General features: G+C 33.8%; 1 protein-coding gene and 1 long non-coding RNA gene across 3 annotated transcripts; both read left to right on the top strand.

Annotated features, from left to right (window-relative positions):
* The first annotated feature begins 1,643 nt into the window (after positions 1-1,643).
* Positions 1,644-6,695, top strand: LOC125675795 (uncharacterized). Of its 2 annotated transcripts, none has more exons than XR_008801634.1 (6): positions 1,644-1,732; positions 2,709-2,827; positions 3,524-3,597; positions 3,883-3,967; positions 5,948-6,160; positions 6,635-6,695. It is a non-coding gene; the product is annotated as an uncharacterized LOC125675795 (long non-coding RNA). The 2 variants fall into 2 exon arrangements; XR_008801635.1 differs by having other exon boundaries at positions 1,670-1,732; positions 2,694-2,827.
* A 6,657-nt stretch (positions 6,696-13,352) lies between these two features.
* LOC130052857 (uncharacterized) lies at positions 13,353-15,833 on the top strand. Its single transcript, XM_056158986.1, has 3 exons — positions 13,353-13,606; positions 14,180-14,328; positions 15,712-15,833. The coding sequence occupies exons 1-3, from the start codon at positions 13,353-13,355 to the stop codon at positions 15,831-15,833; spliced, it is 525 nt and encodes a 174-aa protein (XP_056014961.1).
* The last annotated feature ends 2,591 nt before the right edge of the window (positions 15,834-18,424 follow it).

Here is an 18,424-nt window from a genome sequence, read left to right as displayed (position 1 = left end):
AATACAATGTAGCCGTGTTTCAAGTTTAATGTCTCGAGGAAGGGGTTCACAATATATGACGCAAACAATAACTCGCTATGCTAAGAGTAGTTTAACCCTTGACTTTTGACCTTGTGACCCCCAATTCATTTGGAATCACGCATCTTTTACTTTGATCCACGTGAAGCAAATTATTCTGAAGATATTGATTGGAAAATATTTTACTATGTTTAATTTAAACCCCAAATGTTTTTGCTCTGGTGACCTCAAGATCAATGGGGGTAATCTATTCCATAGGTAAAACCAGTGGTACGAGTTTATATTTGTCAAGCAAAGGACTCTAAAAATATTGAGAATACCCTAGAATGTATTTGCTTTAATACTGGGTTTAGAATGAGTCTCTCTTCAAACACACATTATATGTGAATAGTCAACATTTAGGTATCTGTAAACGATATAATTTATAGGATTATATATCAAGGATGTACTATGATGGTAGTTGTAATACGAGTGAGTATCCATACTTTTATAAGTCGTAAATATGGTAATGCATGTTTCGGTTTTTTTTATAATAACAAAAGTTATTAGCACATTGATATGTTCAAAAACTTGCCTTCCCTGGATGAACCAATCATTCCTCAGTATGCCAAAAATAGAAAACTCTTGAAGCAATATCCCGGAGATAAAATTTTGAAGAAAAACATCTGATGAAGTTGCTCTTACAAATATCCAAATAGCTGTGAGCAGAAAACACAAGGATTACAAGGGGGGACATTTCTAGTTAAGAATATGAAGAAAAAAGATGCAATAGTTGGGAATGTATCATTTTAACCATGTAGTTTTACAATGTAAGTACTCCTATCAACAAAGGTATAACTGAACTCCAACACAATTGACGTAAAATGGGGGGGGGGGGGGCATTCGATATCTCAGCGCAGGGACATTAACTTTTCCCCATTTCGATCCAAAATAATTGCTTCCTAGATAAACATTAAACATCTGGGTATTTTCTTTTGAGAAGTACATCTTCTAGTATTGTCAATTTTCTATGTTCAAAATATGCATATTTTTCTTGTCATCCATCTTGAAAATCACTGATTTCATATCATTTCTCGATCTAATGATGTCATTACAGACATCATCAAAATGAAACTGACTTAATTTCTTTTTGTGTTTATATTAAATTTTATCTGACTTGTGGTCATTCAAAGTTGGGACAAGTTTTTAAACACCCCCTCCTTATCTATGTTTCAATGCACACAGGGTAGTAGACAGTTAACAACACATGGAATTTTTAAAAAAAATCTTAAAACGACGTAGTGTTGTTCTAAACTCTAATACCAAAAGTATTGTGGTTATTAAATAGTATGAACGTGTTCGAAACTTTTTAAGCGAATTTTATCTATGCCACGGCACGTAAGAAATTCAATCTAATTCAGTCTAAAGTAACTTCTATTCGAAGTAGCTTTATCGATCTGAATAGCTTAACAACAAGGTTGGGAATGCTTCCCGTACAGCTATTTTTTTTTCTCGTTAAATTCTGATTATCCATATTTTGTGAGAAAATAAACATTACCAAAAACAGATGTTTTCTTGTTTCGATCGAAAAAAATGACAAATCAGCACCATCCTTAATAAGAGCGACACACACTCAGCATGACACGAATTGCCCTTATAAAATTGATAACAATTGCGAAATTTCATATCAACGTTCCTGCGAGAGAAATTAGGAGGCTGAAATCCAATGTAGATCGTGAGTACTCTTGTTTTGCTTTATATATTTTCCAGTAGAATTGGAAATCTTTTTGACATGAATCATGAATAGATGTACTCCTTAGGTGTGTTTCTCGGTTGCATGGGATATATTTACTGTCGTTAAATGTGCATTAGATATACTATATGTATCTTGCAACCTGTATAAAACTATATAGTTATACAATAAATTTCTGCTGGACTTGTTAAGAACATGTTAAAATGGAGAATACAGTATTTAGGTTGTACCTTCCTACTTTATGGTCGTATTAATGAGAAAAAAATCAGTTAGTTTAGATTTCGTGTCATTTGATTGAGTATTGATTTGCGTCCCTCTCGAAAATATTCCACTCATATGGAAACCTCACCATTACCGGTGAAGGGCTCCAAAGTTAAAGCCTATGATTGGTGCTTACGGCCATTGAGCAGAATCGCTTGTCGTAAGAGGTAGCTAAATGGTGCAGTCCTTCACATGAGATCACACAAAATGAGGCCCCTTGTCACAGCAGGCACGATTAGGGTCTCTCCCTGCCCAAAGGCCATAAGTACCGAGCATAAACTTATATTTTGCAGCCCTTCACCGGCAATGGTGAAATCTCCATATGAGTGGAAATTTCTAGAGAGGGGCCATCTACTGCACAGATTACGTTATGCACTTATTGGATACATCACCCTTTTAAACGAGGTTATTTTAATAATACATCACGAGCAAATGTTTAAAATATAGATACACTATTAAGGATACCAAATTAATAAATAGAAAAATCAATCAAGTTCTCAAGAGAATAAGTACATTAATAATGTTTTGTCTATATAACCTGTATCATCATGTACATCACGATTCCCTTATTCATTAGTATGTTCTGAAGGATAGCACATCATGTGGAATTCTTACAGAAATACTTCTCTTACTTGTCTTTTCAACTTTTTTCAAAATTTTACAATGTTAACTTTAACAACAGATCGATATATTGCAGTGCCTATAGATAACTAAGTTCCTTGACAGAAGACAAAGAGATGACGATGTTTGCTTTACTCCTCAGTGTGGGTATTTTAGGAACAAGTAAAGGAATAAACCCATGCATTTCTGCTTCTGGTAAGAAAACAAATGGTTTGCATCAATGCAGGGTATAGCTATTTAGAGATGTGTAGAAGGCTATAGTTAATATAACGACTTTAGTTATTACCTTGAGAAATATCCCTGCTGCTTTCGTGAAAGGTAAAATGTTTGAAATAATACTGCTAGAAAAAGAATATGATAATTATTGAAGTTTCGTTTTTATACTATGAAATGGAAAATATAATCAAAATACCGCTGCATTTGCAAACAATACAATGTTAGCTTTTAAGCAACATAGCTATATAACGGAATAGATTTAAGATTTTTTCTTACGATCGCAAATTCTGTTGTTCATCATGCAGGAATACAAAGTTTGTGCAAGGTATATACTGCATATGCATACTGTCCCTCGACACAGACTCGCGACTGGAGAGTTTCATTTCATGTGAATTTGATAAAGCTACGCTCACTTTTACTGTATAATATCATTCTTCTGTGAACACATATTTGAAGGACATTAAGGTCTTTTGTGGAATAATTCAAATTTCGTAAACCCTCAAACATATTCCCATCAATAGTTAACTATTCTTCCATCAATCCTTATAACATGGCGTTAAACACACTCATACAACGTTAGGTACATTTGGTTTTATTGACTCCTACTGACTTTGCTTATTAAAGTGTTGCTTAAACATTACGAGAAATCGTTGAATGTATGAACTTTATGTTTAGGGTCGGAATGGGAAAGATACAATGGGCATTGGTATTATTACTCTAATCACACTCTGAATTGGATAGGAGCCCAGGTATATATTGTGTCCATGATAATACAAATCATTTGTAAACGCTTTGATTTTTTAACAGTATTCAATGAATCGTCGAAATGCCATCTGTTTTAAAGTACATGTATGTGTTATGTTTTTACATGTTTATGGGAATATATCTTGGAATGTTTTTACCATTTCTTTTAAATGAAAAAACACTTTCGTATGAAGGAAATTTCTGAATGTTTAATGATTTCTCTACAAGGCATCACACCGGAATTTATTAGTACGGTACTGAAATAAGTTGATATAAATTTATTATTGTAGATGTACTACCGACGTCAGGGTGGGAATTTGGTACATATCGACGATGCCGAGGAGAACGATTGGTTATCTTCTAAGTACACTGCAGGTTCATATTCTTGCGTGAAAAAGAGCAATCTTTTTGTTCTATATATGTTTTGTTACATACAACGTAAAAGCTGCAGTTGTAGCGAGAATCTAATGTTGTTATCATTAGCGAAGGTGTTGATATCGCTAAAACTGAATATTACAAACAAAGATAATAGCTTATAGAAGTTCTGATATTGATCATTGTTCGTTATCTTCACCTTTCGTTTATCTTCCTTAGAATTATAAAGACGCTAAAACTAGTTCTCGCTAAAGATATATACCTAATTTTTAATGAAGAAATCGCTAAATTTGTGTTTCGCTAAAAGTTCCAGTTTTACGTTGTTGTTTTTTTCCCATCTTCCCCAAATTGTTTTTACTGTTTCATGATATGTTTACTTTGCTACCGTTGGACCGAGCGCAGCCAGTAAATATCTCTATGAATATATTTATCAACAACAGGTATGTAGCATTAGACAATTCCGAAGTTACACTGTATGTGGACGTGTACCGGAAAACTGTCAAAAGATCTTAACATCTTGCAAAAGCGGCTTTCGATGTTTGATCTGCCTATTCATTTAGCCCGGGAAATACATCGAAGTTGCATTGTGAAGTCTTAGTTATCTTCACTTTTATCAACAAGAAAACATGTTCGAGATGTCAAACAATATCTATCCCAAATCAAACGTGTTTAATATAAATGATTGTGAAATGAATACGTTGCTTCTACTAAGACGTCTTTTTAGCACGAATAATTCAGTAGTTTGGGGTTTTTCCAAATATTTTGTTTGAAAATGCCTACATGTACATTGGACCTTTGGTACATTCACGTGAATCAGTCTAAAGTTTTTGTTTTTCAACGAAATTGTTTGAGACTTACGCCGTAGGTCTATATTCTTTCCTGATAAAATGGTGTAAAAATTGTGATGTAGGTATATATTGAAACGTTTCACTCAGTGGTGGCAGTTATAAGCATCCATCTGTGTTTGATTTTGATTTGATTCTTTAAACGTTTATCATGTTCTTGTTTTTAATTAGTTGCTCTGAAAATTATACAGTGTATTTATATTTACCGAGACAAATGACGGATTGGCAAGGTGAAAGTCACTGACCATAAAGTTCGTTTGCGCGGGTTTGATTTTGCGTTGACTTGTACAATTTTCCAATGAATGAACGAAATAAAATGAAGTTTAAACGATTCAATGGAACTTACAAATGCAAGGTGAAGATAACGAACAGTGATCAATCTCATAACTCCTACAAGCAATACAAAATAGATAGTTGGGCAAACACGGACCCCTGGACACACCAGAGGTGGGATCAGGTGCCTAGGAGGAGTAAGCATCCCCTGTTGACCGGTCACACCCGCCGTGAGCCCCATATCCTGATCAGGTAAACGGAGTTATCCGCAGTCAAAATCAGTGTGCCAAGAACGGCTTAACAATCGGTATGAAACACGTCAGACAGCATTTGACCCAATGCGAGGTTGTATTGACGAACTAGATCGTTATAACGACCATAGAATTTGCGAAATGCTGACTTCAATCGAGACTGTTGAAATCCCTGTACCATCAACTTGTTTGTCAGTAGCTTACCTCGATTCAAATGTGAGATAATTTTTAAATAAGGCGCGTTTGGGGAACATCCGTGACGGTCCTAATGTAAAATCAGAACAATCACTTATTACAAGATGTAACTTGTTATCGCCTCGTTAGAACTCTAAACAGAGGTTAGATTGCATTTTAAAATGTACACGAAACCTTAAAAACAATTAATGATGGATTTGTGTTTATGTGCAATTGTTTCTTTTCTACTGTTACCTTTTTAAAAGATGTTTGTCTTAGTTGTAAATCTAAAGAAAATACAGAAAATAAACGCAACACTAAATGACAACCGAGGGTATGTATAGACGGAAATACGTTTTGGTCATATTCTAACGCGAATTACTAAAATGTGTAAATAGCAATGACTTTGGTATTAAAACTTATCATTATTATGAAAGAATCCATATGGATTGGAGTTGATAACCAGGCTGGTGACGGTGTATGGCGTTCAATAACCACTGGAGAAAAAGCACCGTAAATCAATTGGTCAGCAGGTAACCCCAACAACCACGCTTCAGATCAGCATTGTGCATCTTTGAACTGGCCTGAGAAGGGGCAATGGGACGACAACCAGTGCTGGAAAGAATTCACCTTCATCTGCGAAGTAGTAGGTAAAACCCCCACATATTTAGTAGTTTTTTTAATTACTCTTCTTGGGGGTTGGGGGGTTGGGGGGTTCAGCCAAAAGTCAATCGGTGAATACTAAAACTTTCATTCTTTATCCTACCAAATGTAAGGGAATATAAATAACTGTGAATGATAGCTAAATATTCACTTTTGATGCATGTTTATGGGCCACCGTATCATGCATAAGATTATTGTATAGGTCACGATGCCATGCATAAGATTATTGTATGGGTCACGATGATTGTATATGCTATATACATAAGATATTTTTCTCCGAGAGATTGCTGACAGGGAACGTCTGGTATTTTTGTCTATCATTCATAAATTGCTCTTTCAAGTGATTTTGCGTTAGTATATATTCATTAAATTTTGCTTTCGAAAGATAGGAACTTTAAAAATGCAAATGTTGCAGACTCTGAATTCGATGAAATGTTATAAAATATATTTCTGTTTTGTAGGATATGGAGAGGATCGGCAGACATGTTGCAATATTTGTACACAATAAACATCTTCAATGCAATATGTTATGTTGTTAGTGTTATAGAGAGACCGGTACAAATGTGATACCATGCAATAGTTGACAAAGAGTTCGAGTACTTTATTACAATATATAAAGCTAATCATGAGCGTAAAAGACTCTCTAAATTGTATGAGATACAAATCAAGGAAATTAATTTTGAACGGGATAAATGACATATTTCATGTTGTATTGGGAGGTTTGTCGCATATGCAAGGTGAAGATAACGAACAGTGATCAATCACATAACTCCTACAAGCAATACAAAATAGATAGTTGGGCAAACACGGACCCCTGGACAGGTGCCTAGGAGGAGTAAGCATCCCCTGTTGATGCATGAAAAAAAAGGAATATAAAGATTAATTTGAATTTGGATTAAACTGTTCAGTTCCAGATAGTCATTTTCGTTTTAATTCTGGAAGAAAAGACATGTAAAATCATTGCTTTCATGGAGCAACATGTATGATATTCGGAATATGTTAATATAATTATTTTTGTAATATTATTAATGTTTGCAGTTCGGTTTGACATGTATAAACCACAATACATATGTTAGTTAATGATTGTTCCCAATACTTGAAAGTATAAGCGACAATATGTATGTCCTTAATTTTAAACGAGCAGTTGAACGAATGCACTTAAAATCGCATGATGCTCTTTTAGCAAAATCACTTGATAAATTAATAACACTTGGCATTCAATGTGGAGCTGATCAGTATGAATACGAAGAATTTTTAATTCGAATGGCTGAGTTCTGCACAAATCCTGTACATGTTACTCAAAAGATGGTTGTGGTCGTTGATTGACTCATCTAAATATCGATAACTTTATTTTACTATTCACTAAATATTCATTGTTCTGAGTGTTCGTTTACTAAACTGGTCGTAAAGTGAAACATCTGTGGTAAAACGTAATATTTCAAAATATTACTTAATTACATGACAAAAAACATTTAGTGGATTCCGATAAAATACACTTATTAGAGGAAATCAGATTCACAGTTTTGCTTTGAGTTGTTGTTTAAGTATGATTGTTAATATTAAGGTTTAACATACATGAAAGGCGAAGATAACGAACAGTGATCAATCTCATAACTTCTGTAAGTAGTACAAAATAGAGAGTTTGGCAAACACGAACCCCTGGACACACCAGAGGTGGGATCAGGTGCCTAGGAGGAGTAAGCATCCCTTGTCGACCGGTCACACCCACCGTGATTCCTATATCCTGATCAAGTAAACGGAGTTATCCGTAGTCAATCATTGTGCCAAGAACGGCTTAACAATCGGTATGAAGCACGTCCGACAGCATTTGACCCAATGATAGGCTGTATTGAGGAACTATATCTTTATAACGACCATAGAATTCGCAAAATACTGGCTTTAATAGAGACTGTTGAAACCCCTGTACCATCAACTTGTTTGTCAGTAACTTTCCTCGTTTAAACAACCGACCATACGCAAAACAAGCTCATGCGTATTGAATCAGTTGAGAGATTTAAATACCGTATGCAGGTGATAATGGAATATTGCTATATAGATACGGAAAGTTGACGATAGAAACTCTGAAATCATCCTGTTTGTCATACAGTTGAGCTGTCAGTTTGGCGTTTATGTCTACTTTTAATACAACATCTAAGTATGAAGCAGAAGGACGACCCCGTGCTGTCTTTTATTTCGAGTTCACTGGGATATATTGAATCGACATATCAATGAAAATCATCATTGTTAATAGATAATACATCGTCGATGTATCCAATGTCGACTCGAAGGCCATATCAAGATATGTTTTCTTCCCACGTCGAAGTATTTGAATAAATAATCCTCCATAGGAATATAAAACCTGGTCAACTAACAAAGGAGTACAATCCGTGCCCATAGGGATTCCAAGACTGTTGGAAGACCTGATCACCAAAGACCACGAAGACATTGTCAATAAGGAACTCCAGCATAATTTTCTTTCAACTTCAAAGTACTTGCGGGAGGAATCAGAGTGACGTTTAACAAAGTAATAACGTATTTTCTTTTTGGATGACTGATCACTAGATAGGAATATTTGTGATTTTCATTTTTGTTGAAGAAGCAACTGTCTATGATGTCAAATAGTCTAGTCTTTAATTTATCGTGATCTTTAATCTATTAAGAGGAATGGTCGTCTTAAGAGTTGAAAAGTCATACGTTTTGAAGTTGCTGATTTCAGAATAATAATAATGATAATCATGATATTTATTTATAGCGCCCTATATGACTATAAATAACCATTCGAAAGCGCTGCACACAATAAAAATGATACAGCATGTTATAAACGTAGTAAAAGGAAATTGTAATAGCATTAAGACAGATGATATCAAAACAATGCTAGAAAAACATCAATAATGTGAAGTAAAATTACTAAAATCTAATACATTATATGCATGAAAAAAATTCCCCGCCGTACAATTAAATGATATAAAAGATACAATAGTTGAAATAAATATACAATTATACACTTGAAAAAGTCATGTTAAAATAAAGATTTAACCACCTATAATACTAATAATATGCAAACCTAAAAAGATGTGTTTTAAATGTTTTTTAAAAGTGTTCAAATTCTGACAACAATCCTAAGATAGTATGTTGAATTTCATAAATTGCACAAAAATAACAATGTTTACTATGTATAGTGAAACAGAAAGGATGTGTTAATGTTGAGAAGTGTGAACACCTTCGAGATCAAACATGAAGTAAAACACTCAATTTTCAATTATGGATTTGTAAATACTTAATCCAAAAAGTAAGGAAAATTTACAATTAGAATATTTATCATTTATATATCCTATATAAAACACATGCACGTGACAATAATACACTCTCTATCATTCATCTCACCTTGTGAACAGACACAGCTGTTTCAAAACATTAATCAATACAGTTGTATAAATGTTTACTTTGCACGCACGCATACGGGAACTTGTATCATGCATCGTTATTTTTCCACTATTACATATAGGCATATATTGACCGTTTAAAAGGCTGAATAATTGATTAACCATTGCTTTCATCAATATATTGTGTTGCTACATGTAATTAACATGTAGTTAGTAAACACAAATCTTACCGACTTTCTTTTGATTTGATAACGAATTCTGAATTTCATTTTAGCTTGATTTTCACTTCTTCAGATACTTAAAAAGATTTAAGCGGTCAAAGTACCTGTTTATAGTTCTATATATACATATTGCTATCTCCTGCAGATGGCATGATTAATTCCGTTGCATTCTATTTTATCTATTTATTTATCTATCTATTTATTATGTTATGATATTTATATTCTAGCAAGTCATATTGAAGATACATGCCCTCATTTCCCCCATATATGCGTGTCTGACATATCCCCTACCAATTGTATCAAATTATTCGATTCAAACACTTTAGTCATTCGAGCTAACAGGGCAGGTCAGCTTGAAACGATGGATCGCTCCGCCTGCTAAAACTTAAAAGGCACACGAATGATGATTCACAAATGCATGCGATAAATACAAGTGACATACATTAAACTGATAGCAGAGCATCAAATGTAGCCATTTTAACAAGACTAGAAGCCATATACATGTATTGGGAGAATAATTTACAAAGAGGTTTTGCCAAATGCAAAAGCAGATATATAGAAAAGACGAACAAAACTGAAAAAAAAAAGACGGACGCAAGCAAACCAAAAAAAAGCTAGAGCAGGTATGTATGTGACTGACTATATAATGACTGAATACTGCGTTGTTATTTGTGATGATCAATGCAAAATAAGAGAAACATGGCACATAAACAGTCTTGATTATACTTCCCACTGATCCCCATATGTTGCTCATCGTCACGCGAGTAGTATGACGTTAAATGGTTGGCTCTACACAAGGGTGTAACTTCTCTTGACATACCATTGCTAATACGATGGTCATTCAAAGATGCATATGTATACCTGTTTTGAAAAACGAAATTAAACACATGGAATTTGAAATCATTATTTTCTTGACCTAGTATGCTTCATCCTTTTTTATCAAAATAGTGTCAGTGATATTTGATTTTAAAAAGATTATGTTCTTTGGCCACGGGGTACTCCTACTTTGGTCGTTACGTCATAAACATAAAGTCACAGCGTCGCGTTTCATAGTTTTCTCAATTTATTTCCCACTACATTTCAATACACTACCTGTCACATCTTGCCCAGAATTTTCTTCAGTATAATTATAATAATTTATTGCCTTTTTATGTCTACAAATTTTGGATTCATGAAAAAAATTATGACAACAGTCTACATTTTTTATTAGTGACCTCGTATATGTTAAATGAAATTTAAGCTTTTGGGGTTTCTGTCAACTTCTAACGCAGAAAAAATGCCAAAAATTCAAATATAAACTACTCCATGCATAGCTATCTCCCCCGGAACTAAAGAAAATCTGCAAGACATCAACTCTGTCAAAAGTAAATGATACACACTAGACCCTTGTTTGCCCTTCTTCATCAATTCGAGACAATTCATATTATGATGATTAGAAAATGTCACATTACTTCAAAGATACAATATTTAGAGGTTGTTAATAAAAATTGTGATGAACATAATGAAAAGTTAAGGTCAAAGGTCACCAAGTGTAAAACCCATACTTTATTTACAAATCCATAATCTTGTAACAATATCAAGTTCTTCCAATATACTCCACTACCGGTATGTAGAACACATATTGCAATATTAAAGCATTTCTTTTTTAACCAAAAATACTTTTTGTATTCTAATATATTTGGTTGCTAAGTAACATCACTATAGCAACTGTTATCAAAATTTACTACCCGATTTTATTCTGCCATAATATTGTATATGAATGTTCATGTACTTACCTTGAGCGCTAAATTTAAATGCACTTCAATCACATTGAACAAAAATATGTTCTGTTTATATTAAACCTCTTAAATCCCAATTTTAGACATAATTATTGTTACTGAGTCGTTCCGATAGGGGCATGTGTTTACCAATATATCTCTATCAACTGGAAATTTACGGCAAACATGTATGAGGTAATGTCAAAAAAATATGAAACAAAAAGTTTTTTTGTAATAAAAATTACAGTTAACTTAGCCCCAAGTATCAATGTATATTCAGTGTTTTTGGATACTTAAATAGTTCTGTAAATGTTTTCCATCAATCAAGACTCTTTGAACGTTATCTGTTTAATTACTTATGCATCATTATTTAATGTAATTACACTGCACGTCTAATGAACACGTTTGAAGATTAATTTTGGTAAATGTGCAAATCGTATTGTAATACATTTTGTCATTCGTTTTAGACTATCGCAAACGCTCAGCATCAGGTGTGAATGTCACAGATCCTCGGAAATTACCTTAAAAGCGGATGTCACGTGTCACAGTATGTGTGGCATGCTAAAGAACCCTTACTCCTCAATGGTCGTAAGTGCCGAACAGAGGCCTAAATTTGAAGTTCTTCATCGGTCCTGGTGACGTCTCCATATGAGTGAAAAAATTTTGAAAGAGACATTAAACAAGATACAATCAATCATACAATCGTTTTAAACTAGAAAACACCATCACAAAACTGGTACTTTACGACTAGTAATACCCGAACAATCCCTCTTTAATGAGAAGCTGCGACCTTCTTTGGGAAGCGTACGACCATCCTTCCTGCTAAGACATGACCATCTCAGCAATATGGGCGGTGACAACACCAAAATGAAAGCTTCCGTCAAAAACAGCTTCAAACATATCCAAGCTCTCTGAACAATTTCGCCCCATATCTGAAAGGAAATTGGCCGATCACCGATTTTCGTGTAAGCCGCGCCCACCATGACGACTGTAACTAGCCCGACATTCGACGCATAAACAACATGGCGCGGATCATGTCATTAAAGGACATCCCAGACGACTTTTCTGCATTATACATGTTATATACACCGTCCCTTAGGCAAAAACAACGGGCTGTCGCGTGTATGAAGGATTCTTATGTTAAACCAGTCAAATTATATACACAAGAACGCGAAAATATGCTAATAAAAGCCGAAGTATATCGGAGTCAGAGAAAAACAGAGGACCCACAAAAGATCAACATTGATGTCAACTTTGAAGAGAAGAAATTAGACGATGCACATTGCAGTTGCAAAGCTAGGTGTGTATACGGTTATTTTGAGTTATTGAAATAGTTTTCAGTTGTTTATAAATTCAATTTTACGTTTTTGTTTATTTAAATTATTGTTCTTGAAGCGTATAGATCTACGTACATGCGTGCATCAGCCTCAGGTATAAATAGAGTGTTTGTAAACAACATCAGTCGGAAAAGTTTTGTCATATTTCATTAACGTTGCTCAGTGTTGTTCTTATTCTTTTTTTTTCAAATTTCATTTGTTGTATTTTTGTTCGTTTTAGTAACTCGGTGCATTTTACCATTGTTTGTGTTTTCAGTGACTTGCTAACTAAAGGGTGCACATTCCAGGTCAGTGTAACTGTGGTTCAGTTTCTTTACCAAATACAGGTACACACCTTTCCCAAAAGCCTGTTTAGATAATAATACTAAACATATGTGTAAAATAATTTTGTATTGTGGTACATGTAGTATTATAATGCTCTTGTTAATTTGATACATGTATATTATGCAAATTTTTTGTGGGGATTGGTTTCTATTTTTTCATGTTGTGTACATATTACACGGAGGCAGGTCAATGTGCACATGTCTTAGCTGTTATTATGATTCTGGAGCAGTGGAAGATTTCTGGTTTTGTTGAAATTTCATCAATGCTGTCATCAACTTCCCTACCCCAACAGTGGGATAAGCCAAGCGGTGACAAGATTCAACCAGAACCAGTGTCCCAGATGATCATTTCCAACCCATCAAACCTAAACAGAAAAAGAAAGCCAATTGTGGCTTCTTTTGTTGACACACGGTAAAAAGAAAGTGTACATCTTTCAATCAGGTTTTTCTCTTCATTTTTTTCTAATTGTTTTGCATGACTGATTGTCATTCTACATTTCACTCACATGGAGATAGTCTTTAAATTAGATATACATATTCCCAAATGTTTTGGCCAAATTAAGGCTTTTCAGCAGAAAAGACTCACTTAGTTGTCAAGCACCTACAAGGACACCAGGGGTACGTTTTACAAAAGAACTTCAGACTTCCGACAAAATTTTCAACTTTATTGTAAATCATTCACTCCGAATGCAAAATATTTTTTAAAGAAAATATTGAAAATGTAGCCTTAGAAAAGTTTTAATTCATTCATTTAAAGTAATAACTGTATAATACAATTTAAGACTTACGACTTTGTCGTAAGTTGTTTTGTAAAACTTGCCCCTGGCCTCTAACAAGTTTTTATAGGTGTAGTAATTAGGTCTCAGCTAAAAGACTCCAAACCACACTGCTGCCAAGTCATGTTCAAGTGTTTGGCACTGAATACTTGTTACAACATACAGTTCTTTTAAATGGTCATTCAAAATTATTTTTCTACAATTTTCAGGAAAACTGAAATCGGTGAAATGGATATGGAGATCTTAAAAAAGTTTAAACAAGCTCCGGTTTCCTATCTGGTATCCACAGCAGCAGGACCAACTGTTGACACTCCATTTGGTGCTCATTACATAGTATCTCCTCTCAGCTATCATGTAAGTCACAAACTTTATTCAGACAAAATATATGAATTAAACATTTTAAGGAGGTACTCTACAGTATCATAATGACTGGCTTCCTTTTAAAACAATGAATGAAATATTTGTCTTTTCATTTCAAAAACCGTCGTCTAGCTGAGTAGCTTAGCATATCGACTGCTGAACTGTAGATCAAGGGTTCGAGTCCAGCAGAGGTTTTAATTTTTTTGTCAGATTGCTTTTTACTAAAACTGCATATCGTGACTAAATGAAGTAAATTTTAAAGTTTTCAATTTCAAAATATTGTTGCAGATATCCTCCACTTTTTATCCATATCAAATTTCTCTGGTGTAGCATTATACAGTAAATATCAATGATTATTACATTTTCCATATATGCAATCGATTCATTTAAAAAAAATCCATTTGTAGGAAAACCACGTTGATATTATGAAAATTTACAACAAAACACATTTGTTGAATGAAGTTTAGCAGGGTTTTTTTTATCTTGAATTAAATATGGCCTAAAATTGGTCAATACACACCAAGTTAACCATATCTGATCAACAATACTAAAAAGAGAAAGAATGATTTTGCCTGACAGTATTTTAAACTGTTTTATACGAGCAATAGCCCGTTCAACATGCACACGATGTTTGGTTATTTTGACAGTTTTGTTACTTTTGAAGCTTTCATCTGTGTTGCACATGACGCAAAGGTGGAATGTTTAGTCGAAGACCAATAGCTTCGATATCCTTTTCAATATTAAACTCTTTGTCCACCATAACTCCATGATCATTTTGTAATTTCCCACATTGTTTAAGGTCTGACAATACTTTAAGGAAGCCACTCACCTTTGTAATAACTTTATCAGATACTGATCCAGAGAATAACATGGAAGAAAATACTACAGAGCCCATTGGATCTATGTCCAAAATTCCTTTCAAAGTTGTGCATGGCTTATAATCAGAATGACATTGACTCAATCAGTGTCCTTAAGTTTTTGATATCCAGATCGTCCTGAATTTTGCTGTTGCAGCTCAAAATTAATTCAGAGCAGTTTTTCCTTCTCTTCAGTTAATGCAGTATTGTCAGTAATGATGGTCAGTATTTCAAGTGGATTACAACCTGCAGTATATTTAGAAAATTTAATATTATTTCTTTTCTTTTTTTAGTATTCATGGGTAGTACAATAATGTAAAACATATATGATAAAAAGAATTTTGAATGGTTTTTCATTTTTATATACAACTCAACATGGATCCCGATAGAAAACACACAAGTTAACAAGTTAAATCTTATCACAGCTCATTGGAGATCCTAAACATAACCCTCAACATTATATGTCATGTCTATCATTGCAATGTATTTATTATCGCAATGTATTTATTATCGCATAATTTCAGGCACATTGATTATACCTATTACAAAACCCCGTGCAGCAGAAAGCTGTGGAAGTAATGTGTTCCCAAAAGCCCTTCATACCTGCGGTGACCTTGAATGCATTCAAACCCTTACACATGAATGAACTGAGCTGAATTTGACACAGAGTGATGCAACTAATTTGGAACAAATCAAAAAAATCTCAAAGTCTGAACCAAATATGGTATGCAGAACGAAGTAAGAGAATAACGGCATCCAATTTCGGACTAATCATCAGAAGGAAAAAAGACGTAAACCAGAAATGTTAAAAAAAAAACCACACATTTCAAAAGAATGAGTTCACGTCATCTGCTACATCATATTGTAAAGCGAATGAACACATTGCAAAGCAAATGTACATTAAGAAAACGGGACACCACCTTCATGATATAGGTTTGATTGTAAACACAGAACTACCATTTCTAGGTGTTACTCCTGATGGCATAGTGTGTGATAAGTCTGAAAGTGGCTTGATTGAAATTAAATGCCCTTAGTCTGTCAGAGACAAGACCATCAGTGAAGCAAGTGAAACAAGAAATTATTTCTTCCTCCAAAGAAATGGTGACACTTTCAGCTTAAAACATGAGCATTCCAACTGGTACCAAGTCCAAGGACAGCTTCTAGGCACCGGAGCTCCATTTTGTGACTTCATTACATATACCAAACAGGACTTATATGTAGAAAGAGTTTATCCAAACAAGTCTGCTATGGATGTGTTAGTTCAGAAACTAGCTAAGTTTTATGTCCAACATTTTAAGCCATTTATCCACAAATGTGATTCTGATCTACATGTATGATGTTGATTTACCACACCAACTATGAAATCAAGAATGTGTTTGTACCTAGCATAATATGCCCCCTTCCCTCATGACAACAAGGACACAATGAACACTGACTCAGTGTGACAGAAAGATTTGTTTAAAGGTCATTAATATCTTTGTATTTTTAGATATATGTAAAACGTCTTGGAGATAAAATTATGTTTGCTGTCATACACTTAAAATTTGTATATAAATGTAATAGATAATTCTAATGCAGTAATGTAAAGTTTTTTTTACACTTTCTGTGGAGTATTTACATTTTGTTTTTATTTTGGTGCATATATATCATGTCATTTGCAAATACTGCTCCTTGATACTTGTATTGAATCATAGAACATAATTACCCGGAAGAATTGGGTTAACATTTTCCGTTGCTGATGTTTGAGAACTTGTAGTTGCAGTCGTTGAAACATGTTGAATTTCAGATGCTGCCTTTAACACATCACTGCCAGCGTCGTTGTGATGATTCCTTTGATATGGATTACAAAGAAACATTTTTCTTACAAATATTTTCTTAAAGATGAAATTTTTATCAGACTGGGTAAAGGTTTTGCTTAAATATGCTACACTGCGCATGCATTGCTATTTTTTTTAATGTGAGAATATTTATTTCAAAATGCTTTATCTTGCAGATGTATCATGCAATATTATATATATAGTTATAATTCAGGGTGTCACGTCCCTATTTATTCCTATAAACTCAAAGGTTCTTATATTTTCCGTACAAGTCATTATAAAAATTCCTATAATGCCCTGTATATCCAAAAAAAATTAAAACAATGACAGTCCTATTTTCAAAAATGAAAAAGAAAGAGAGCTGATGCTAGATTGATATTTAATTAGATTGTTATGAAGAGAATGACTATGATCATTGTATAAGAACTGTCTGTTGGATGGAAAACTGTCCACATCTGAAAGGATTTTGTCTTTGTTTATGTTTAATATTGGTTCTTCTCCAGAAAGATACTATGCAGAAACAATAAACTTTTATACAAATTCTTTAATAAAAACCCTATTTATTCCTATAAATCTGCTTTAAAATCCTTATATTTGCTCTATAAACTACTTTTTTCCCCTTATAATCCCATATTTCTTAGACCCATAGTGGCTTAAATTGACACCCTGTTCTATGTACATGCACTACAACTTACATATCAGTACTACTGTCCATCAAAATCTGTCGCTTAGTTGTAGTTCTCGTTTCTGAACTTGACCCTCTTTTAGTGGGTGGTTTTCGAGCTAGTGTCAATGCATCATAACTGACTGCAGGCACTGGATCAGGGTGCATCTCAGATGGCTGGCCATTGACAAAATCCTGATAATTGAAAAAAGGAACACATTAAAAAACATCAAATTTATCTTTTAAATATTGTAACAATTAAAACATCCAATTTTATAATAATAAAAATGATGACTAAACAATATGATGAAATCAAGAAAGCAGTGGGACATTATACAATAAATAAAGGTATGTGTATATGTAGTGCAATTTGCTAAAAAAAAAATCTGGTAGGCATTGTTGTAGAATACGTATGTACATGTTTCAGTATCCGTGTTACATGATTATAGAATACCTGAATTCACTGTCACAGTGATTGTGTACATGTACACTACTTAAGTCTTAAAGGGACTGATTCAAGATTGTCCTATAATTTTATTTTTCACTAAGTTTTAGTGATCAAATTCTACTGTCTAATATGTTTAAAAGCTTTCACAAAAAATTAAGGTTATACACGACAGAAGCTTAAAATAAAAACAAAATGAATACCAATAGGATGGTTATTTTGCCAAAAATTTGATCCCCCTGTTAAAATCCTGGATCCTTCCATGCTATATTTGGTCGTCAGGCCGTATTTAACTGCATGGGTTTGCATAA

This window comes from Ostrea edulis, chromosome 3 (assembly GCF_947568905.1).
Source record: "Ostrea edulis chromosome 3, xbOstEdul1.1, whole genome shotgun sequence".
Classification (NCBI taxonomy): domain Eukaryota; kingdom Metazoa; phylum Mollusca; class Bivalvia; order Ostreida; family Ostreidae; genus Ostrea; species Ostrea edulis.
Note: the sequence above shows the minus strand (reverse complement) of the source record. Positions and strands in the feature narration are given on the sequence as shown.

Excerpts from the sequence above, each read along its gene's own strand:
- LOC130052857 (XM_056158986.1), top strand. The coding sequence starts at position 13,353 with ATGTTGTGTACATATTACACGGAGGCAGGTCAATGTGCACATGTCTTA. Across the intron at positions 13,607-14,179 it reads GCTTCTTTTGTTGACACACG|GAAAACTGAAATCGGTGAAA; the intron begins GTAAAAAGAAAG and ends TACAATTTTCAG. Across the intron at positions 14,329-15,711 it reads TCCTCTCAGCTATCATGTAA|GCACATTGATTATACCTATT; the intron begins GTCACAAACTTT and ends GCATAATTTCAG.